The sequence below is a fragment of the Mus pahari genome, chromosome 1 (genome assembly GCF_900095145.1).
Source record: "Mus pahari chromosome 1, PAHARI_EIJ_v1.1, whole genome shotgun sequence".
NCBI classification, from domain to species: domain Eukaryota; kingdom Metazoa; phylum Chordata; class Mammalia; order Rodentia; family Muridae; genus Mus; species Mus pahari.
Window position 1 is genome coordinate 7,921,801 of NC_034590.1, and position 24,627 is coordinate 7,946,427.

The 24,627-nt window shown below is 48.3% G+C and overlaps 1 protein-coding gene across 1 annotated transcript in view; it reads left to right on the forward strand.

The window, feature by feature from the left end:
• The window catches only part of Pepd (peptidase D), a 133,876-nt gene that overhangs the window by 54,265 nt on the left and 54,984 nt on the right, over nt 1-24,627 (forward strand). Inside the window, exons 8-9 of the mRNA XM_021200673.2 lie at nt 4,142-4,217; nt 6,054-6,100. Coding sequence (XP_021056332.1) covers nt 4,142-4,217; nt 6,054-6,100 — 123 coding nt within the window. The remainder of the gene's footprint in view (nt 1-4,141; nt 4,218-6,053; nt 6,101-24,627) is intronic.

Sequence of the window (24,627 nt, forward strand, 5' to 3'; positions counted from 1 at the left end):
ATTCATGTGGGAGAGCCCAGCTCACTGTGGGTGGAAACATCCCGAGGCTGCTGATCCTGGATGCTATAAAAAAGCAGGCGGAGCAAGCAAGGAGGAGTAAGTCACTAAGCAGCACTCCTGTGCATCAGCTCCTGCCTCCAGGCTCCTATCCTGAATTCTCTGGATGCTGGAGTTCAAGTGGTAAGATGAAATAAACCCTTTCCTCCCCAAGTTGCTTCTGGTCCCAGTGTTCTATCTCAGCAATATAAACAAACCCCAAGACCTTGTTCATGCAGAGAACCTGGGCTCAGTTCCTAGCGCCTGTAACTCCAGATCCAGGGGGTCCATCACCATCATCAGACTTCCACAGGCACCTGCAAACATGTGATACACATACATATGCTCAGGTGCATAGACACACACATAAATACATCTGTAAAACATGTTAATGAGGAAGTTATTTTTTTTTTTAAGTTAGAAAACAATTATAAACAGGAGTTTCCCCAGTTGTCCTTGACACATCCAGTATGGTTCCCATATTTTCCCTGGATGTAGAGACATTTACTTACCAATGATAGTCAGCTTTCTGCCACCATGACAAAATCCCTGAGACATCCAGAGTAGAGGAGGGACGGTGCCTCTATGAGGACAGTTCAGGTCCGGACGATAGCCCTGACCTCTGAGAAGGGTGACTGCCGTGCTGTAAAGCGATCTAGCTTCTGGGTTTGTGTAGGAGCATTTCGTGTGCCCCTTCACATCCATGTCTCCTGTTGACAGGAAGTCAGACCCACCGGCACTGTGTAGGACGTGTGCCGTTATTAGGATGCAAATAGTTGTGATTTGACCTACCCTGCCCACGATGCTAAATCCACCATGAGACTCCAGCTCCCCCTTCCACAGGAAGGAAAATGTGCCGTTGCTTCGATGTCTGAGAAGTCACTGTAGTTTCTGTGCCTCTATTTAATCCAGAGTTTCATTTGCCTTTTTCTTCTCTTACAGATAAGACTTCATGCCTCATTTACCACATCATTGAGCATTCTTAAGTGTCTTGTGTGTCTGTGAGGAAATGAACCCATCCACTTCTCGTGGATGTTCTCAAAGCCACATACTTTGTTTGAACACTTGATTTTTTACAGTTTATTTCCTTGACTTGCTGACCACCTTACCTTCTGCTGCTTTTAATTATACTTTCAGACCAATGCCACTCTCTAAAAATGTCCCAGGGGCTGGAGAGATGGCTCAGTGGTCAAGGAGGCATACCCAGCGGTCAAGGCGCAGAGGACCTGAGTTCCCAGCACCCACATGGTGGTTCTCAACCACCTGTGACTCCAGCCAGGTGGATCCAACATCCGCTTCTGGTCTCCATCGGCAGTGACACTTACATGCTCAAACCCACACACAGGCATTCTCATAATTTAAAATAATAAGAATAAATCTTAAAGGCACCTCATATCCATTCATTATCTTTTTTTGCTGGCCTATGCCTGGAACTATTTCTCTCATTCCTGAGCTTTTGAGTGGTTAACCATGACCCTCTGCTGTTGGATTTGGTCAGTAATTTGGGGGTGGAGTTCTGATTTTGTGTGAAGTGTAAGGAGAACAGAGTTCTTGAAGCACAGTGGGTCATGCAGTCTTTGATACTGTTTTGGCTAAGTCTCAGTTTGCCTGACTGCAAAGTGGGAATGAAGATGCCTTTTCAGGCTGTGTTCCCAGGGAAACTATCGCTGAGATAAATGATCAGGAAGTGTACTGAAAAAGGCCTGTGGTGAAGAAGCAGGCCTGGCTGGGCTACAGACACATCCGTACCTCAGCTGGTCCCACAGCAACATCCCAAGTGATGTAAGGTTCAGTGAGACTCCTGGCGAGGACTGGTTGGCTCCCACTTCTCTCAGCTCTTGGGAAATGAGTGCCTTGGTGCCTGAGGAGATGAGTTAGGGCAAAGCGGCCAGTGTCTGTTGCCATTCCTGGGACCTACAGCAGAGAGACCGTGGCAAATGGTGACTTAAGAAGAAAGGAGGCTATGTTTATTTTCTGAGGTATCTTCAGCTTTGTGAGCAGGACTGGTGGAATGTAAACATTCCAGTGTCTGACAATGCATTCATCCTCCATTTCCATGGGTTCGGTCAGCCACAATTCCAGAACTTTCTAAAAATCAATGCTTGAATCAACCAAGCACTGAGCACCATGCTCAATCTACTGAAAGGAAGTAGACAGGAACGCTGTGGTCTAGCCTCTGCTACCCCTCAGGCCCTCAGTCCTGCCTCAGTGCTGGTTTCTGCATATCATCCACTCCACATATAGTCTGCGTGCTCTATAGTGGGTCCTGTGGTGGCTGTGTCTGAACTTATGCCAGTAGGTTTGCATCTGTGTGACCAAAATATCTCCCAAAGCCACTGAGGAGGTCAGAAGGAGGATTTGTTCTGGTTCACAATTACATCCATAGGTGCTTGGTCCTATGATGCTCCTGGGCAGAGTATCATAGCTGCAGGAACATGTATGTATCAGAAGAGAGCTGTTCACTCCCTGGCGAACCAGGAAGCAGAGAGAGCTGACAGGAAGTGGAGGCATATTTTAAGGTTCCATCCCAGTGATTTCCATTTAGTCCCTATTTAAAATTCCAGAATCTCCCCAAACAGTACCCCATCTGGGGAGCAAGTAATCAAAACATGAGTCCCCAAGGACCTCGCAGAATTAAACCACAATGTAGTATACGTGCAGAGCCCCATTTTCTTGTCATTTCTTCTTGAACAACACAGTAATCCTCATACCGCATTCCCTTTGTGTTGAGTGTGGTAAGTCATCTAGAAAGGATTCTAAGTCCAGGAGTGTGTGGGCTATGTGCAGTTTGTGGATTTGGGTGTAATGGGGGATGTGGAGTACCAGAAGCAATCACCTGTGGTACTGAGGGATGGGAGTTCTATTTTGATGCAGATTAAGGCAGCTCATCTAAGGCTTCAAGCCAAGCAGTATAGGTCAGCCAACAGCTCCAACTTTATGCTCTCCTCATGGGCCAGACACAGCTCTCCCAGGTGCCTGGCACTGGTCCCTTCACAGTGCCAGGACTGTGCTGGGCACACACACTGTAGAGAGTCAAGACCAGCCTGGGCTAAATCATGAGACTTTGTCTTATCCCTTTGGGCGAACATTACCATCATCTCCACTTTGCAGATGAGGAAACCAAGGCAAAGAGTGGAGTGTCTGAACCACACCCGGGATGTCGTAGTCTGTCTCTGCCTGGTGTTCCTGGTGCCTTTCATGCTTGTGGACTCCTCAGGGTCCCCTGCTGACACTTCATTACCACCTCCATTCTCATGTCTTCTGCTCTCTGTAGACCAACAGTTTTCCGTGTTCATTCCTGTCAACCATCCCTTTTGTCTCTTACCACCCAACCTTGTCTTGGGAAAGGCCTGAGTCACGTGGTACACTTGGGCTGTTCCAAGGGCTAGAACTGGGGAGGATACAAGAGGTACTGTTGTTTCTAGGGTTGCTGTGAAGAGACACCATAACCAGGACATCTCTTAAAAGGACTACATTTAATTGGGGCTGGGTTACATTGTCAGAGGTTTAGTCTGTTATGTCATGGCAGGGAGCATGGCAGTGTGCAGCAGTCTCTTAACCTGAAGGCAGCAGGCAGAGACAGTCAGCCACTAGGCCTGGGCTTGAGCTTCTGAGAGCTAAAAGCCCATCTCCTAGTGATGTACTTCCTCTAACAAGACCCCACCTATTCCAACAAGGCCACACCTCCTATGGACATATGGGGGCCATTTTCATTCAAACCACTACAGGTACCATCAGCCAATGGGACAGATTCCTGGGATGCCAGCAGTACTCCTCAGTGTAAGGCCCAACCCATCTGCCATGTAGATCCAATTCTGATTCTATGACTCGGGAAACTGGTACCCAAGTAGGCAGGGTGTGTCTGGCCCCTAGCAGCTGCCAGCTATCATTGCTGTAGGCTGCCTGCCTACGGCTGGTGCTAGGATAAGGGACAGCTGCTCATTCCCCTGACCACAGGGCTTCTAGATAGCTCAGGATTACACGTTGCCACAGGTGTTGGCTTTCTCTAGCCTAGTTCTCAGGGATGGTGGTCAGTCTCTGTGAGGAGGTCTTCTTGGCCCTGCCAGATCATTGAGTTGGCCCTGCCTTTTTCTCCTCTCTGCAGCCGAGTGTTCAAGACAGACATGGAACTAGAGGTTTTGCGCTACACAAATCGGATCTCCAGCGAGGCCCACCGTGAGGTGAGTTGGGCACCAGCTTCTGTAGTTCATTAATGACTTTGCTAATTGCTGTGATCAAACGCCTGACAGGAAGTGACCTTAGGGAGGAGGGATTTGTTCTGGCTTACAATCTGTCTTGGTGGAGTGATGGGTGGCTCCTTGGAGGCAGGAACATGCAGAGATTACTCATACCTCAGCCCACCAAGAAGCAGAGAGACTAGGGTAGAAGTGTGGCTGTCTGGGCTATAGCCCTCAGTGCCAGCTCCCTGGCACCCGGCTTCCTCCAGCCGGGCCTCACCTCCTAAAAGTTCTACAGCCTCCCGGAAGCAGCCCCACACACTGGAGGCCAAGTGTTCAAACAGTGTCTCAAGTGGTCAAAAAGTGTCTGTGGGGTCATGGCTTTGGCAGGGCTCAGGAACTGTAAGGAAGATAGATGACGTGGAAAAGGAAGGTGGGAGAAATCTCTCTCTCGGTGGATGCAGGGCATAGATAGAGACTCTCTGCTCCCTCTTTTCAACTTAAGGTACCCACCTTCACGAGGGCCATGATCCCAGTCCTCACAGACTGTCTAACCAAATGGCCCCCACTTCCAAGAGAGCAGGGCTTTCCCGATATCCTAGACTTCCCAGCGTGTGTCATAGCATCTTCCATCTGTAACTGTGATTCCAGCTCCCACTGCTGCCTGTCTCGGTGCTCTGTGGCTGTGAAGAGACATCATGCCCACGGCAACTCTCATAAAAGAAAGCATTTAGTGACGGCACGCAGGCAGACATAGTGCTGGAGAAGTTGAGAGTTCTGCATCCAAATCTGTAGGCAGCAGGAAGAAAGAGACTCTGGGCTTGGCATGGGCTTCTGTAACCTCAGAGCCTACCCCCAGTGGTACACTTCCTCCAACAAGGCCACACCTCCACACAGATCCTTTCAAATTGCTGCTCCCTGGGGACCAAACCTTCAGATCTATGATCCTATGAGGCCATTCTGTTTCAAACCACAACATCTTTGTTTTCTTTTTCTATTTAAACTATTGTTTGTTTACATGTGGCTGTGTAAGTATATGCACATCTGAGTGTGACAGCCTTGGAGGCCAGAAGAGCGCCCTGGATCCTTTGGAGCTGGAGTTACAGACAGTTTCGAACCCAGTGTGAGTGCTGGAACCCAAACTCCAGTCCTCATGAGTGAGCAGCAAGCATTCTTTAGTCACATTTCTTCTTTTCTCTCTTTTTGTTTTTAATGACAACATCTTGCTATATATCCCAGGATGGCCTTGAGCTCACTGTGTAGCCCAGGCTGTCTCAAAGCTATGATCCTACTGCCTCCACCTCCCACATTGCAGTATTGCAGGTGTGCTTGACCAAGTCTGCCCATCACCCATTTTCCACAGACTAAAGGCCATCCAAGGGGCCTGGGCTAGCCTGCCTGCTCAGGGACCCTCCCAGCTTAGTGCTACAGATGACACCCATAGTCAGAAGGCCGTGTTATCTCATGCTCTGGCTAATTTCTCTATTTATGAAAATCAGGTAAAAGTGAGTAAATAAATAAGACCCTGTCTTAATATTCAGGATTCGCCAAACATCTTGGTCAAATCTTCTGTTTTTAGGTTTCTGGCCACCTGCAAGCTATAGCATGGTGTTTATTGGCTTCCAAACCAAGATGCTCCACAGTGGTCCACGTAAACTCTGTGGGTCGTAGAGCTGTTACAGAGCTTCAATTTGTCACTTTTCTGCACCACTGTGCACAGATCACCCTCCTTCTTTTTCCTTTAAAGAGGAGCTTTTGAAAAAGTGTTATACATTATTTATAAGGCCGGGTTACTTATCTGCTTAATACAAATGTCTTTGCTTAATGCCCGTCCTGTAGGTAATGAAGGCTGTAAAAGTGGGGATGAAGGAATACGAGATGGAAAGGTAAGCTGTGTGTCTCTGTGTAAAGATGAAAATGTAAAAAACCAGCAATTTATGTTCCCCAAGCAAGTAACAGATGAGGGACTGGAGCATCGCACGCACGCGATCAAGTGGGGATTATGTGCGGCCTTGGGATCCTAGGCAGAGATTACGGTCCCTCTGGTGGCGGCCACCTCCCTGGCTCCTGGCAGTGTTTGATGGTAATGGGCCTTGATCACTTTCCAGGCTGGTTTAGTGTCCCATCATTCCACTCCTGGACTTTGTTTCTGCAATTTGTGGGGGAAACTTTACCCAATAGCCGCTATCGTGCCTCCAAAAGCCACTAGTAAAACAGCTTGCCATTTTTATGTGTAAACAACTCCATTATGTCTGCTGTGCTTGGGTGACTGGGTCGAGGGATGGTTAAGTGGCTCATAAAGCTCCCTGGAGAGCCCCGTCCGCCTCCAGCTCCAATTAGGCTTGCCACTCGCTGGTCGGCATGCCCAGGCGCTGCCAGGGGAAGCTGAGCTCTGCTCTAGGACCCAGATCAGATCCCCCACCCTGTCCTGAGTCTCCCATCAGTGACTACACAGTGACCCGGAGATGTACTTGTCACCCTTCCCATCCCAGGTTTCCTCTCCTACCTGGGTTTGAATGTGCTTGACAACTGTTACCCCCTTCCCATGCTGACAGCCCCAGACCCCTCTGGTGGCCATCAGGCCTGCCCTGTGTGAGGGGGAGCTGATTCTTTTCTGCTGTGTCTTCCAAGGGTTTCTGTCCTTGGAAGGAGCCAGGGAAGCTGGGTCCACAGTGTGGTGATGTGACCAGAGTTCGGCCTTTGAGGTGGGGCCTATTGAGAGGCCCTTGTGTCACTGGGAGTCCTGTACTCAAAGGTAGTTCCTGAGAAAGGATTGTTGTAAAAAGAGCCAACCTGGCCACACCCGGATCACTGGCTTCTTAAGCAACCAAACCAGTGAGCCTCATCTTGAACTTTTAGCTTCCAAAATTATAAGCTATACAAACCTCTTTTCTTTTATAAAATAGCCAGCCTTGGGCATTTTATTATAGCAGCAGCGATAGGACTATTATGCTGGCCCAACCCTCATGGCCTTGCCTGCCGCATCAGTGTGAAAAGCAGTATTGAGGCACACAGGTGGGGTCAGCAGTGGCCAGTGTGACACGGGTGTTTACTGTGGGCTTGGAAATGGAGGCCTTTTTCAGAGTTTGACCCTGAAAGGTGAGCTGAGTGCCTGGAGCCCTCTTCTTACCCTGAAGGACACGGAATTGTTAAGATGGCTTTCCTCGGCTGCTGTGATGTCCCAGGAGAGGGCATGTGACAACTGTCTATCAAAGCTGAGGGAGCCTCTGTCTCGCCAAGGACACTGGGGAAGGGCGTGCACAGCCTCTTTGATTGCAGTTTGCACAGCATTCCCCCTCCCACTCAAGGATCTGAGATGAGAGCTATCGGCTAGCCCAGGGTGGAAGGCGGAGCTATGAGCCCCTCACACTGGCACTGGCCCAGAAATCTGTTCCCAATTGAGTTGACTCATAGTGACCCATAACAGATGCCTCAAATAAAAATAACCAAGAAGTCAGCAAGAATAGCATATCTCAGCATGGGGCTCCCACCACCTCTGCCTGTCAGTCAGCTGTGCCCTGTGCTGTAGGGGGTTGGCTCTGGAAGGGACCCTGAGACACTCTTTCCTTAGCCCTGACCCTGACCCTGACCCATAGGCAGGGCTACATGGGCTTTGGGTCTGTAGCAAGGAGTGCCTGAGTATAATGGAGGGGTTTCATCTTTCAGAAATGTAAAGGAGTTCTATGGCATAATGAACCCCGAGGTGCTCATCCACTGTTATTTAGTTTTGTGTTTATGTTTTGGTTTGCTGGTGTATATGAACAGCCCAGACATCTGTCATTTCCCATGTAAATATACTTCAGGAGACGTCTCAGTCAGTGAGACGTTTTCCTTTCTATAACTACCCTGCCATTATCCTGTCTAACCGTACAAATAAACAATACAAGCAGCTTTCTGTACCTGGGCATCCTGCATCACGGATTCAGCCACCTGCCAACTGTGGCACAAACTTTTACTTAATTTGAGGCAGTAACCGAACATGCACAGGCCTTTCTGCAGGCTACACAATATAACCACTATGGACATTGTGTTGGGTCTTATAAGTAACCTCCAGTTGGTTTGAAATGTTAGGGGAGGAGGTGTGGGTGCAAGCGGCTGGGGTGTCTGGGAAGGCTGCTTGGTGCCCACAGGATCCTTAGAGTCAGTCTCCTTCTTCTGCCGAAGACTGACTGACCTTTCGCATTTAGTTAGTAGGTTTAGTGTGTGTGTGTGTGGGGGGGGACACGCATGCCTGTGGAGGTCAGAAGATTATCTCTTCTGACTCTTGAGTCCCAAGGATCAAAATCGGGTTGTCAGGCTTTGAGACAAGTGCTTTCCCCTGCTGAGCCATCTTGTCATTCCTCTCGTGTGTGTGTGTGTGTGTGTGTGTGTGTGTGTGTGTGTGTGTGTGTGTGTGTGTGTATGTGTATGTGTATGTTAGTTTATGTGTGCCATGTGCATGCAGGTGCCTGAGGAGGACAGTGGATCCCTGGAACAGGAGTTACAAGTAGTAACTCCACCTGATGTGGTCCTGGAACCAAATCTGGGTCCTCTGGAGGATCACTAAGTGCTTTTGACCCCTGAGCCCTCCCTCCAGTGCCCTGACTATAATTTCTTAGTATTATCTTTTGCTTTGGTCTACACTCATGTAAAAACTGTCTTTTTTTTTTTTTTNTTTTTTTTTTTTTTTTTTTTTTTTTTTTTTTTTTTTTTTTTTTGATTCCTTGGTTTCCTTAGACTAAGATTCAAACAGAGGCTGTGCATTACACTAGGCTGCTAGGTATCCTGGGGGGAGCTTGGTGACTGGATCTCTGAGTTATGGACAGAGCAGCTTCGGCAGCACACTAGCAGGTGTACAGGTAAACAGAGGGTGTCAAGTGCAAAGATTTGGCATGAAGAGCAGCTGGTTTTCTCATGTGTACCGTGCATTCCACATCCACCTGTGGCCCACAATAGATGTGGATGGCTAGATTCTAGAGCAGTGGTTCTCAACATGTGGGTCTTAATCCCTTTGGGGTTGCATATCAGATATCCTATAGATCAGATATTTACATTACAGTTCATAACAGTAGCACAATTAGTTATGAAGTAGCAACAAAATAAATTTATAACCACAACATGAGGAACTGTTTTAAAAGGTCACAGCATTAAGATTAAGAACCACTACTGTGGCAGGAAATAGCATATGTCTGTGGGCCTCAGCCAGTAGGAGCACCTGATCATGGGGTCCCTGAGAACTCAGCATAAAGGAGCTGGTGAGAATGGGCATACGGGGAAGAGTGGAAGAGGTGGTAACAGGAATGAGATGCAAAGTCGGCTCCTGGACATAATGGAAAGACAGTTGTCTGTGGATGTCATCACATCTGAAGATGTCACTGCCTAGGTTTCAAGAGGGCAACTCCCCTGCCCCTGAGACATCTGTGACCATGAACTGGGTTGACTCTTAGTCCCAAGCTCTCTTTCCATAGGCACTGTCACTGCCTGGGCCACTTTCTGGCACCATTGCAGTCTGTGTCAATGAGAACCTGGAGATGTCTCAGGACTTATGTCTCATTTCCCTATTCAGTAGCTGGTATCAAGAAACATATCTAGGTTGTATGGCTGGATGGATGAATGGATGGACAGATGGATGGAAGAGAGAAAAAAGGGATCTGAGCCATTTTTCTAACATCCTGCATGCCACTAGAGACTTGAGGATTATTCTCAAGTTGAGATCAGAGTCTTCTAAAGCAGGTGTTGTTGGCTATCCAGGGGATGTGGCTCTTTTAGCACAGACTGGACCACTGGTCAGATAGATCAGGGCAGCCCAAGTGTGATGTGGGCTGTGGACTCAGGGGGGCAAAAGGAAGTGAGCTTCCTTTCCATGTGTGCCGATGGTGCTCTGCACTCACAGTGGGCATCCTTCAAACCTGCAGGCCACAGAGCAGGGCAGGGGTGGGGCAGCCACGACTGGAAGCTGGGGTGGAAGTCGGGCAGCACCAGAAAAACAGCTTTATCCACTCAGGGATGCCAGCTAGAGACTTCAGTCTAAGCTCTGTTCCTCTCCCCTCCCCCCTTTTTTAATTATCAGAGATTTATTATACAATCTTGAGGGCATGTTAAAAAAGCGTAAGCTAGCTGATGTCGTTTATGAAGACACTGCCTTCTCCTCTGTGCTATGCCTGCCAGCAAGGAAATGAAAATCATTTTCCAAAATCGAGGTGTAGTAAATTGTGTTAAACCAATAAGACGTTAATGTTTGGACGAATCGGGCTCGCCCAGCATCTGACTCCGGGCCCAATCAGGCGGTCCATTTTACCACCTCATATTATTTAATGTTAGTGGCGTAACTGGCTTGTAGCTGACTGGCATGGGGCTGGCAGCTGAATCAATTACCTGCAAACACTAATTTAGAGCATGCTCAATTGGCTGTGTAAGCAGGTCCTGGTTCACATTTACTACAAGGAGATTAATAACTTGATGCCATTGACAGCCTGGGACTTTAATTGGGATTGCTGTCTCCCCCATTCCCATCTGTGAAGGAGCGATTTGGGGTCCTGTTATGACAGCTTGTGGGGGTGGGCACTGTGAGGAAGACAGGTTCTGTGGATATGACTATGTTCTGTGGGTATGGCCTTGCCCCCAACCCCATTCTTCCCAGTGAAGAAATCCCTCTTGACAATCTTCAGCCCTACCTGGATCCCCTCCACTAGGACTGGGTTTTTCTGGGTTCCTGTCATAGGCAGTAGCTCACAGTGGTAGCCTCCTCTTTTCTTTTAGGCCAGTGTTAATGAAGAACTTGCCCAGCGGTGCATTTTTAAAATTAAAGGTCTTACTGCTTTTTCCTGCGCTTTGGACAAATGTGTCTGCTGTCATCAGGGTGCCTGTTATGTCCAGATTTGGGGAGGTGAGGTAGGGAGAAGCCTGAGGGACTTCATCTCATTATCACATGCATGTCACACCTATTCATGCTACACACTGATACCTGCCACACACACATCCCTATACCCCCATGCTCCTGTATACACTGCACAAACACATCTTCTGTGTGCCCTACATGTTACACACTGTCCACACATTACACTCCACACACACTAGCACACTCACACCACACATCTCATAGATACACATAAACCTCTAGTAACCCCAACTTGGATACTCCATCCAAGTCTCCAGGTGCTGCAGCAGTGGTGAAGTTTCCCGTGTACCAAGGTCTCAAGTTGCAAAACCCTGGCCATATTTACTTTAACAGGTACCAGTTCTTCTTGTCTTTAAAGGATTAGAAACTTTAGCTCCAGTAAGGACAGAGGAAGTCCTGGAGGTCAGAGCTGCAGAGCAGCAGGCAGCCTACAGCACATGGGCTCTGTAGGCCCCTGACTGTACCCCTCACTCTGGGTAGGCAAGCACTGGCTGCTCTAGCTGGAGCTGATTCCCTTCCCCTCATCTTCCTCCTTCCCTGCTCCCTTCTCTCCTCTTCTTCCTCCTCATCTTCCTCTTTTGTCTCTTTTTCCTCCTCTTTCCCCCTTCTCCTCTCTCTCCTCCTCATCCTTACTCCCTCACCTTCTTCTTTTTCCTTTCTCATGGAGATGAAACAGAAGACTGAGCACATAGGCAAAACACTACCACTGAGCCATAGCTCCAGCCCTCAGTTTTGTCAAAAGTCTCACTACAAAGCCATTTTCAATTCAAGAGCCTCCTATGGTTGCCTCCCAAGTGCTGGTTTTAGCCAAGACGAGATCCTCGATTCCTGTTCACCATCCCTCTAGGCACACTGCTATCTCTAAAGAGTGACCTCTGTGCCCACACTGCCCTCCTCTTGTTTTGTGGCTTGCCCAGATGTCTTGTTTACCGGGCATGAGGTCAGACCCAGCCTGGTATGTCCATAGCCAGTGTTGGGACTCCTCATGAGTCATTCAACAAGATTGGTGGTGGTGGTGATGGGTGTCGCTCAGAGGTCTGTTTCCTTCTTGGGAGATTCTGGAGATACCCACTTTCCAGCTAAGGTACATTCTGACCTGCTCTAGCTTCGGCCTGGGCATATCTGGACATCAGTGAGGCTGTCCCTAGTTTACTGTCTGCCCCTTGTAAAGGATACTTGGGTTTTGAAGAGAAGGAGATATTGGGGACAAATCTGGAGTGCAGACTACCCTGGGTACCAGGTAAGAGATGATTAATGGCCCTTCTCTGTGAGCCTGGTTATATTGCCCTTAGGTGGTGCCTGTCCTTTCCATATCAGACACAGCTGCATTCAGCCGGAGTCAAAGGGTAAGAACTGTGTGTTAGTACACCTCATTCAAAAGGGATGATAGGCCACCGAGAGCCCACAACTGGGTTTGGAAAACCCTTTATGGCCTTGGTGACCTGATCTTGGTTTCTTACCAGCAATTCCTTGGTAGCCCATCATGACAGAGGTCAGCAACACCCCCACCCCACCTTCACCCCAAGTGCACTCATGAGTGTGTGTAAATATGTGCTCTCTGTTAATATATGGTCAAGTGATGAACTAGTCCAGGCTGTAGAGACATCATGTAAAGGAGTCATTCTTTCCAATGCCAGAGGAGTCAGAACCCCAGGAGGGACCCAGTGGGGGCTTTCGTGGATCTGTACTGTTTCAACACTAAGGGGCTTCTGTTTATTTCAGATAGTGTTTATCATCAGTTTAAGGAAACTGTCTTCCTGGCTTGCTTGGTTGGAGATGGTATCAGGAAAGGATGTGGAATGTTATCAGCTGCCTTTTAAGCATCTTGGTTGTGTGTATGTGGGGGGGAGAGGTCTTTAACATGTTTATCTTATCTATTTATGGGTGTCTGTGAGTGCATGCCATGTCTGTGGGGTGTCCCTGGGGAGCCAGAGGAGAGCATCCGTCCCCTGGAGCTGCAGCTAGAGATGGTTTTGAACCACCTGAATCAGGGACTGGGAACCAAACTTGGGTCTTCTGCAAGAGCAGGAAGTACTACTTTTAAATAAAGTTCTAGATTAGAGAGTTGGGAGGGTAATAGAAAGTTGTGGGCACACTGCATCGTCTTCACCTTTGCTGGAATTGCCGTGGAAGGTTTGGCTCCTCAGGAGCAGTGCTGATAGCTGGTTACTGTTCGCTAATCTCTTCTGGTTTCTCAGCTGTCGCCCCGTGTCCTGGCTGAGGAGACCCTATGGAATCTAGTTCTTCAGTGTCCTGCAGCTCCCTCGGCCTGCCCTTGTCTGTGACGACCTTGACAGTTGTAAGGAGCCAGGCTGAGATGATGGGAAGGGTGTCTGTCTCCCGTTTTAGCTCCTCAGGCTTACACTGGGGTTATGTGATACTTGGAGGAAGTACAATGCCACAGTCATCAGAAAAATCACGAGGAATAGCCGTCCCTTGATGCGTGCCTGTCGGTGTGGACCTGGTCACCTGCCTAGGTTTGGTTTGGCTTGTTTGGTTTCTCCTGTGAGGTGACTCCCTCCCTTCCCTTTCCACTAGCTTACTTTGTGAGAGGGCACTGTGCACAGGCTGCACATAGGCACAGGGGTGGGGGTGGGTCAGCTCCACCTCCTTGAGGGGGACCCCAATGCCTTATTTATGAAGCCTAGATACACAGTGCTCTCTTCTCTCCTGGTTATTTATTCAGCGTTTTATACTCATTTCTATTTAGACTCTTGGATGCTTAGTTTAGATTTTGGATTGCAGTCTGGACTCAGGCCATTCATCTCAATGCTCCAGTCGTTCTAACTCTGAGAGCCGAAGGCTCTTTCATTTGGCTCCTGTGTCTCTTTGATAAACACCTGTCATTTTGCTTTACGAGCACTCCCTTGGCTTTCTCTCTGATTGCAAGATGCTCCAGGCTCATCTTGTATATTCTTTGTTCAAGCCCTTGAGGGAGACATTTCTCTAAGGCATGCTAGTTGCTGTTACTGGAGAATCATGTTAGAAACCAGGATTTGGAGCTGGAGAGAGACCAGCTACTATCACAGAGGACCTGGATTTGGTTCCCAGCACCCACATGGTGGCTTACAGCTGTAATTCCAATTTTGAGGGATTTGTTATTGTCTTCTGGTGTCTGTGGGCACCTGCACACCTGTGGTATACATATGCTTACATATAAGTATTGACTTTTTTTTTTTTAAAGAAAACAACCAAGGTTTAGGTGAAGGCGTACCTCAGGTGACTGACAGCAGACTTCTATTCAGAGTCAGAATAGCATCCTAGCACACACTCTTTTCTGCTGAGTACATTGCTGTGTTAAACAAGTTGAAATTGTCTGTGTGTTTGTGTGTCGGTGGGGAGTCGGAGGGTTGTCTTGTAGTTTTGTGGTTGGTGTTCCTAGAGATGAGTATCCTGGGTTTGGGTTCCAGCTCTGCCACTTAACCAGCTGTGTGACATTAGTCAGGTTGATAACATTGTACCTCTGATTCCTCATCTGAGATCTTTGCTAATAACCCTTCATAGCCTGGTTGAGTGGATTCAGTGAGTGTCGATATCAGTACTGTGACTTACTATCTGCCATTATGGGGTTGGCTTATTAGTGCCATTCACATTTCATATAGTCTCAGAAGATTTAGCTCCAAGCACCTTTTTTCCCCCTTAGCCACATTTAAGGTCAAGGTATAGGTAGGGCAAGCTCACCTCCACCCCGTATTTTCTTTTTTGGGAAACAATATAGAAAGCGCAAAAGGCTGACATCCTGTGACGCTGTGACCCCGTCTTGCAGGTGGGGTTCCTACAGAGCTGGTCACTGCAGGCTCTCACCTGGAGCATAGGTGTAGGATCGCTTCTTGGAAAGGTTTCACCAAGAACTGGAAATTACTCATTTTATGCTCCCCTATTTGTAAAGTTTCTTCTTCATATCCACAGGTATATTTTCTTTGACTTTCCTGCTATGAATCCATGTTCTCCCTCTATTGATCAGTTTGTAACAGTTGGGTCTGCTTTATTGATCTCTTCGTACAGTCAATCCGTTCCTGAATTTCTTTTCTGGATTTGTTGTTTGTTTGATCATGGATCTCCAGTTTCATCCTTAAGTCCTTTCTCCTCTCTCCCAGATGCCCCTTGTGAATATCCATGTTAAACCTGTCTGAATGAATCTTAACTCTCTTCTCATATAATCAATTGATTTGAGCTAACTTGCTATTGAGCACCTTTGATCATATTTTGTAAGTTTTGATTGATTTGTTTTTTGACCCGAGAAATGAACTAATTTGTTCCAGATTGATGTGCTTGGGTTTTTCTTGGTTAACTTTTTGTTATTAGTCACTGGGTTTGTCACCATTTGTAAGAAGATGTGGCCTTTTGTTTAAAAAAAAAATCACTTTGAGATTTTTTTCTTTGTGGCTTATTTTATAGTATCTTTGTCAGAGTTCTATAGAGAACTAAACTTGCTTAGTTTTTAATTTAGAGTGAATATTGTAGTGCACACCCATCAGGTTCTGGTCTCAGCTCTTCTCTTTCCTCTTCCCCTCTCTCCTTGTGTTTGCTCTCAGATGGAGAGATGCACTTCATGAACTCCCCTCATGAGTGGCAGGATTTGTCGCATCCTTTCCTGATGAGCAGTTTGAGGGATGTGGGCTGCGGGTTATAGTCTACCTTGTCACATGTTACAAGAGCTCCCTTTTAATTATTTGATCAGAATTTTATTTGTATATGACTTTGTTAGTGCTGTTATATGCTTTCTTTGTTTTAGGTTTCTTGCTGTCTTTGTTTCCTTGTTTTTGTTTGTTTTGTTGGTTTTTGCTTTCTTCTTTTTGTCTTTTTGAGACAAGATCTTGCTATGTAGCCCTAGTTAGCTGCCCTGCCTCTGTGTCCTAAGTGCTGGGATAAAAGGCAGGTGTCACTGCATCTGGGATTTTTTTTTTCCAGATTTATTTATTTGTTTGTTTGTTTGTTTGTTTTTACATGTGTGCAAATTTGTCCTGCTTGAAAGTGCACCACATGTATACAGTACCTGTGGAGGCCAGAAGAGGGCATTGGATCTTCTGGAACTGGAGTTTTACCTTTTGGTGCTGGAAACTGAACCCAGGTCCTCTGCAAGGGCAGCAAGTGTTTATAACTTTCTAAGCCATCTCTCCAGCCCCATGTTTCCTTGTTTATTATTTGTTATTTATTTTGTGGTGCTGGGAATAGATCCCAAGAGCCTTTTTATTTTACAGTGAAACTCACTGTAAATGCTAGCTGGCCAGCAAGCCCCAGGTCCGCCTGGCTTCCCCCCCCCCCCCCCAGCTCTAGGCTTTAGACACAGAGGTGCTATTCCTAGATGTTTTTGTTTCTTTAATATAGATAGGTTCTGGGAATGAAACTCAGGCCCCCATGCTTATCAGGCAAGCACATGGCTGGCTGAGCTATATCCCTCGTCCTCTTCCTTTATTTTGATGTCTTCTGTTGCTTCTAATTTGGAGTTTATTCCAAATAGAAGGTTCTCACTGTGCTAGCAGAGCCATTCACATTACTGTGGTAGGCTGGGGTGTAGGTCTGTGGCAGAACACTGGCTGAGCATGTGCAAGGCCCTGGGTATGGCACCTTAGCACTGGAAAAAAAAAAAAAAAAAAGCAGAAAATTTCTTCCCTGGCACATTTCCGGGGCAGGCAGCATGCCTGTTCTCTTCCCTGCCGTTCCTGGATGCTTCCTGGTTTCTGTTTTAACTTTCCTGCTGCTTTGAGCCGCTGAAGTGACCTTCGTGTTCTTTCATGCGCATCCTGCTTTCACTGTGGAGTCTCCTGGAAATCAAGAAACAGATGACTTGCATTTCTCAGCAGTCTGTCTGAGTTAAAATTAAGTTCATATCTCTGTCTCAATTAAAGATACACTCTCCTTTCAATCTCTTTTCCTTTTACCTCCTAGTTGTGTGGTTTTGTGATGGGTTTTATACAACTTATATTTAGTTGAATTGCTTTGCGTGTTACTTTTACAGTGATTTAAACTTGTGTTGCTAAAATTCTTTCCCTAGGACCCCTCCTCCTAAGGTCCTAGTTTCAAAGTGAGGTTCTAGTCCATCAGAGTTCACTCTGGAGAACCAAGGAATTTATTAGGCTGAAGTGGTAATGCCACCATTGAGAGAAACTTGCCAAAGAACTGTTCGTGAGGTGCCTGCAGCAGCTTGCCAGTTCCTCGGACTTGGGCCGATTGGCAGAATGAGGTCAGCTGATACATGTACTGAGGAAAGACACATGGTGAGGCAAGACCCATGGAGGACATGTGATGTGTGGAGGGACTATAAATAGGACTCAACGGATTGTGAGAGGGGCTTGCTTGTGGAGCTAGCTGTGCAACAGCTCTTGGTCTTGCATCTTCACTGACCTACGCTTTGTTGAGAGAGGCATGACAGAGAACGCCTCCTGGCGTTCCTGCTGTCCGAATACCTCCCTCTGGCTCGTGCTGATTCAGCTGAGGCCTGGCTGTTCCTGTTAGGTTGTGCCACTGCTGGTATATCTAGGAAGTGTTTGTGAATGGATATGGCCCCATGTTGTGCACCACCTATAGACATACAATTTTTGCAACCTACTTTAATAAGTGTTCAACCTCTCCTTTTACCCACCACCCACCAGAGGTAGTGTAAGAAAGTTATTAGGATATGGGGAAAGTGGACCTGTGTAGCAATAGTTCTTTGGGGGTGATCTCAATCTTCTTTGGCAGCAGTTCAGTCCCATAGCAAACACCAAATACAACTCAGCAGCTGTAGACCATTCCTCTAGGCGGGCAGACATCACACACAAACCAACAGCTGTAGTTCAATCCTGAGGAAACCACAGGCTCACCAACCAGCCTAAGGCAAGGCTGCAGAATCTCGGCAAGCTGCCTCAGGAACTTCACGAGCAGTTCTTTGGCATTTCCACTTCATTAGGCTTATAAGCAGTGGGTAGGGATTACAGGCAGGAGTGTGGGTGACACCAGAAGGTCAGTACCTAGCATATTGTCTTCCTCGTGGCTTCATGCATGGAGAACCCTTCTCTAGTTCTTCCTAGTCTGTATACTTCTGAGCCCTCCCCAAGACCATGTGTGATTAGGGCAGAATTAGAATTAGACGTGCTGGTCAATGTGCTGATCAGCAGGAGTGGTTGGACATTCTGGTGAGGGTCTCAGGACCCTCTCCATCTCTCCTCAGAGCTATAAGGGAATATCCCCTCGGTAAGCCCCACTGGGATATTGTTTGCATGTGAGCACAACTGAACTCTGGCTTAGATGACAGCTGAACAACAACCTGAGGCTATTTGTGCCCTTTACTTACAAGCCTCGTGCTTGCTAAGTCTTGGCTCTATGTTTGGAGTATCTCATGTGGGAGAGGCTTTTCTGCTCGCTGATGGCATAAATGGGTCTTGAGTCTCTGTCCCCTTCAAAACTGAGGTCTTTGACAAGTTACGCTCTTGCTCTTTTCCAGAGAACTTTTAGTCTCCGTGCCTAGACAGATGCCCCCAGGATTCTTGAGAGAGATGGTTTTTCCCATGGCTCTGTCGTGGTGCTGGTCAGAAGGCGGATACTTGGAGAGTCTAGGGTAAACCTGTCCACCTGCCAGACACTGGAAGACAAGTTTAGGGAGGCCGTTTGGGTCTATGCCTGAGCAGGGCTCTGGCAAAGCTTTTCAGTGGGTGGCACCTCTCGTCATAAATAGCAAGATTTAGAGTGGTGGGTTCTGACTTCGGTCCATCAACACTGGCCAGAGGAGCCACCGCATGTAACACAGGAGCAGATGAGGGGAGGAGGGGCAGCCCCTGACTAATGTGTGTAGCAGGCTTAGGGAGTCAAGGCCGTTGCCTGAGAGGCTCTTCTGCCTGCAGCCTCCTGGGCTGGTATTCCTACCCAACTGGCAGTAGCACATGGCACATCATTACATCCTTATCCCTCTGGCCACTCCTCAGCAGTAAGCTTTTAACCCCTCAGGGGGTCATGTGATCTGAGACCTGTGATGGAATGAATGGTTTATCATGCCGCTCTAGACAAGTCCTCCAACCCCCATCTCTCTGTGGCTTTTTTCCATGTTAAAGTAATATGGTGCCGGCAGAAGCCGTGCACTCAGGCCTGAGGCTGTCCCTGAGAGCTCCCATGATGCCTGTCTTTGTCTCTGTGCATCTTTGAAATCCCCACTCTCATAGACGAGGACTACTGCCCTTTCTCTTGTTTATATAAAATCCTGACTCTGCCTTATTCTGAGCCAAATAATAGTGACCATGACCCAGAAACATGGATTGAGGTTGCCCTGAATGCTGTTTCATTGCAGAAGTGAGGTTACCTGAACTTTTATAGTCACCAAGCAAAAGAAAGTTGTGTATCAACACATTACCAAGTACCTTGGTGGTTACAGTGTTCTGATGTCCTTAGGAGTGGCAGAGCTAGAGGTCAGCGAGGCATAGCTCTGTATTCTGAAAAGCTTCCCTGTGAGTCAGAAGAATGTGGGGTCAGATACAGAAGTCAAGGCAACTGGCTGTTAGCGATAACCCAGAGTGCTTTTGGCCCTAGGTTTGCTCCACAGTCATTGTGCTTTGCTCTGTCAGAATCAAGCAGGCTGGCAGATCTTTAACACAGATGCAGAGACCTTCAGACTGTGTAAAACCCCATTCCCACACCAGCAGGGAGTTCCAGGTCCACTTCCTATAACCTTCTTCCGCCGGGTCTGCCACTCGCCGGTGAATTGCTGAGTTTGTGATGTAACCCCTCCCAGCTCAAGCCCCACTGCAACTGTGCTCCCACATCCTAACCACCCACCTCACACACACTAGCCCTGGAAAAGAATATACCCACTGTCACAGAGAAACAGGAGAACAGAGGTCAGGTAACCCAGTCAGGCAATTTCCTTTCACAAAAGAGGTGTACTAGGATCCGAACCTGACTCTCAACCCCACTGCTGGGAGCTGGAGCTCAGAGTCTGACACAGCTGGCTGATTCGTAGCAGGCACGAGGGGCAGGGCATGATAGCAAAGCAGGTCTCAGGAGCGTTCAGGGTCACCGCAGAGTGTTACAAAATGGAGGAGGCTATGGGAATATTTGTCCTCAGGAGTCTAGCCATCTTTGATAGAAAAAAAAAAAAAAAACATTTCTCACATGTCAGAGGCTGTCTCTAAATTTCCTCCCATTCCCCACAGGGGACATATGAGTTTTTTTATCACTGCAACTAAACCACATCTGAGGACGTCTACACGAGGAACGATTGATCTGGGCTTAAGTGTGGGAGGGTTCAGTCCACGACCCACCAGGTCTTGCGTGTAGGCCATGGAGGAAGTTTGTGGAGGAACACGGTTGTCCACCCGTGGAAGCCGGGAAGCAGAGCCCACTGGAAACAAGGCTAGGCTGTCTGTTTAGACTTCCTCCAGCCAGCTCCCACCTCCTCCTCCTCACAGCCAAGCTATGAACTCACCTTACTGTCCTTACTGTCCTTACTGTGACCCTACTGTCCTAGTCTCAGCAGGGCCTGCTGGGGCAGAGCTCACACTGGAGCTTTGGAGGAGAGATTTCTTATTTCACCACAACAGACACTGTGGCTCTGGCCCCACCCACTCAGCTGACTGAGCTGTCAGGTGGGTCAGGATGCTTTCTGGAGGTGCTCAGGTACAGGAGAAAGGGAGTGGCTATTTAAGTTGTAGACAGACTGTGGGAGGTGAACCCCCAAAGAGCTAAGGAGTGGGATGTGAGCTGCCTGTGTACCTCCTTTCCTCAAACATCTTCACCATCTGGGGTTAGCTTTGCCTGCCTTTTCTTTAAGGCAGCTGTAAAGGTAGACTTTGGCCCCTGTGGGCCAGCCTCTGAGGGAGTGTGGTTACTTAGGGGCTCTCACACTTGTTTGCACCCTCCTGCTAAGCCACACCCCTGCTCCTCCTGCTAAGCCACACCCCTGCTCCTCTGTTTCTGTTTGTTTGTTTGTTTGTTTTCCAGGACAAGGTTTCTCTCTATAGCCCTGGCTGTCCTAGAGCTCACTCTGTAAGCCCAGGCCTCTGCCTCCTAGGGTCTCACTAAGCGTCCAGACCATTCTTGATCTTATTCCTTAGCTCAGGCAGGCCTTGAATGTGCTACCCTCCTGCCTCTGCCTCCTCAGTAACTGGAGTAATAGACCTTTACCACCACGACAACTCCATGAGGAATTTTTTTTTTATCATGGTGAAGGCCAGAGTTTATATTAAGCCTCTGGGTTCTGCTTAGTAGACATCCTCAGTTTGGTTCATACAATGTTTTAGGATTTTTTATAATAATTTTTGATTTTTTTTTTGAAATTGTAATTATATTATGCCATTTCAGCCGGTTGTGGTGGCAAACACCTTTAATCCCAGCACTCAGTAGTGGTGACAGGTGCAGGACATGGCCTCCCCGAACTGTTCCCTCTGACACCCCCCAAACCTTTCCCCTAGCCCTCCCCAAGCTCCTTTCCCACCTTTCTCCCCCCCCCAGTCTCTCCTCCTCCCCCCAGACTGACTTTCTGTCACATAGAATGCTGATTCTCTCCTAAATAAAAAAGATTTCTCATACCAATGTCTCTATCAAGACAAGGGCGGGGAAGGGGGAGTCTAAAGGTTCACATATTTTTAAAAAGAAAAGGGAAGTGCTATGGGCGAAAAATAAAAAGGCTTTGTGTTTTGTGCCTAAATGCCTGGTGGGCTCTGCTCCTGCCAGGGCCCTCTGAGCCTCTGAGTGAGCCCTGCTCCCACCCCAGGAGCCCCCACCCTTCCTAACACACTCCAAAAGGAGTCCCCTGGTAGATCCCAAGCCTATCTCACAGCAGCTTGGTCCTCCCTTCTTGGTGTCAGGAGCCATTGTGGAACCGTGTGGGGTCTGAGGAGGATTGTCCCAGAGGGGAGGTGATGTCAGTTTGGCTCCTGGCACAGGCAGACAGTTATGATTAGCCGCCAGCTTCCTTGCCGATTTTAGAGAATTCTCATCCAGACCTTGTACACGCCAGTGCAAAACGACGCTCCCTGTGGGAGCAATTATTCTGGGCTGGGAGTTTTTCCCCTCCCAGCTCTGAGTTCTGTGGATGTCATGATGGGTTTAACCCTGGAACTTTGAAAGGTGTTTCCATATCCACCAGTAGACACATCTGCTCCTGAAACCTGGAATTAGTTTTTGTGGTACACAGGGCAGGGCGGGGAGAGGGTTCCTCCTGGAGAGACCCCAGTTCCTGGGGCAATGGAGCCTCCCAGGCCATGCTAGCCACTGTCTTGCCCATGGCTCAGGCTGTGTTTGGCTTCACTCAGTCAAGGGGCATAGACAGGGAATCTTGTGAGCCCTCTGGGTTCTTACAGCATCCATCCAAGAGCATGCTATAGGGTGGGACCCAGACTCCCATGGCTGACCTAGAGCAAGTAGATGAAGAATGCCTGGGGCAGTCAGTCAGCATGCTGACTGCCTCCCCCTATTTAGACACAGCTGCTGTGCCTGTAGCTGCAACACAAAGTGTGTGACTCCCCACTCCCTGGAAAGTGTGAAGAGGCTCTGACACCCAGGGAGCCAGCTGCTGATGTTGGTGGATGGTACCCAGTATTGTCCAGAGGCCTCCAGCCGGGGGACTGTACTATCAGGATCCTGTCCTGCCTGCAGGAAAATGCATTTGTCAGGTATCCTGGTTTATAGCAACTTTAGAATCCTGGTAGGGGTTTGGGTATAGGAAAGGGCCTGTAGTGGTTGCCTGCTGCTTGCAGACTTAGCCAGCTGCCTTCACATGAATTCTACAGTCTTTAACAACCTGGTTCTATGAGAAAGAGTCATGACCTCAACTCTGCATCCCTACCTGATCCTGCACACACACACACACACACACACACACACACACACACACACACACACACACACCTCACTCATACACTCACATACACTCATATACATATTCACTCATGTTTGCACACTAACTCACAAACACACACTTATACACACTCACACGCTTATACACACTCCCACACAATCACACACGCATATACACTCATATACTCACTACTCTTACACTATCTCACACACTCAAACATACTCACACATACTTACACCCACCCCCACACGTACCTCTTAGCACTCATTATATAGACACAGGGTCTCTAATAGCACTCTGAGTCCTTCCAGCTTATGAGGGGCAAGCCCTGGCCTTCTGTATCTGCACCAGGGTTAGAGCAGTTCCCATGTCACTCAGCCTTCAACAGCAGCACTGTGGCTGCACAGGGCCTTCTCTGGGCCATCCTATCTAGGAACAGGAGTGTGTGGCACTCCCAGTATGGAGTTCCTGGAACTGCTTGGTAGAAGGCTCTTCATGTCTGCCCTGCCCCCTGGCATGACAGGTGCCTGGGTGGCTGAACCCAGCTAAGCTTCATTTGTGCTGTGTTATTTTCTACCAGTTTATCCAAGCAAGAGAAGCAGACTCAGTTCCTTCCTTCCTAGGCAGCTGATGGCAGAGGAGAAAGATTCACCTGAAAGCTGTATGGCTTCCCATCGGTGGAGAAAGCCTGACTGGCACTGTGAAGGGAGGAGGTGGAAGGCTGCCTGCAGAGCCTCACCCCGGGATGGGATGGGACGAGCAGCTGAGCATGCCCTGTGGTGGGCCAAGGGCTTGCTTTCTAGGCAAGAGGGTGCTAGCAGCAGGACTGGAGATAAGATTCTTTTTGGATACAATATGCAAACAGGATGCCTCCTCCCTCCTGCTAACCATAGTCAGTTGGCATATGCCCTGCGATTGTCAGTGGCATTGTGCAGGAGGCAGCAGGGGCTTGGCCTGGCTTGGCCATACAGGCTGCACAAGCCTCATCAGTCTACACATGAAAACACTGCAGAGAGCATGTGGCTATGGCCAGAGCAGCAGCGGCAGCAGCAGCGGTGGCAGCAGCAGTGGCAGCGTGCTAGCCAGCGCTGGCCCCCCTTATGCTGGCTTATGCAGAAGCAGCTTTCACAGTCTATATATTTCTAGCAACAGCCAGAGTCTTTGAATCATTTATCTCGGCAGCTCGTCTTAAAGCCAGAGAAAGGTGGAAATTCATCTGGGTCCTGAGAAAAGCGCCTCGGAGAAAAAAGTGTCTGGTGGCTGCCGTGATGGGTGGCATGCCTGGAGATAGTGCTGGTGGCTGGGAGATCAAACAGCTGAGGGATGGTTTTGTAGGAAGAACCTGGGGAATTCTAAGTAGATAATGAGGAGTGACTCTCTCTTGATTCATGGCGAGGCTTGGCAATCAATCTCGAATGCTTTGAAGAGGAAAGGAGCGAATCCAACAGGCTCACAATGTGGTTGGGACCAGTAGTCCATGCAGGATGGAGTGATCAGAACCCCGCTGGGGACAAACAGGTCCCCTCCTCTCTCCTGACATCCAGGTCTCTCCTCCACACCGTGTCAGGGACTGACCTGGGGGAGAGCCCTCTGACTCCTGCTAAGTGAGTAAGGTTTCCAGTTTAGACTTCAAGTTAGAGTGATTAAGTTCCCTGTGGTTTGTGGCCACAGCCTACCTGATGTATCTGAGGAACTTCTGTCACCCCTCTGGCTTAGAGGTACAGGCATCAGTCAGCTCAAAGTTCAATTTAAAAAAAAAAAAAAAAAAA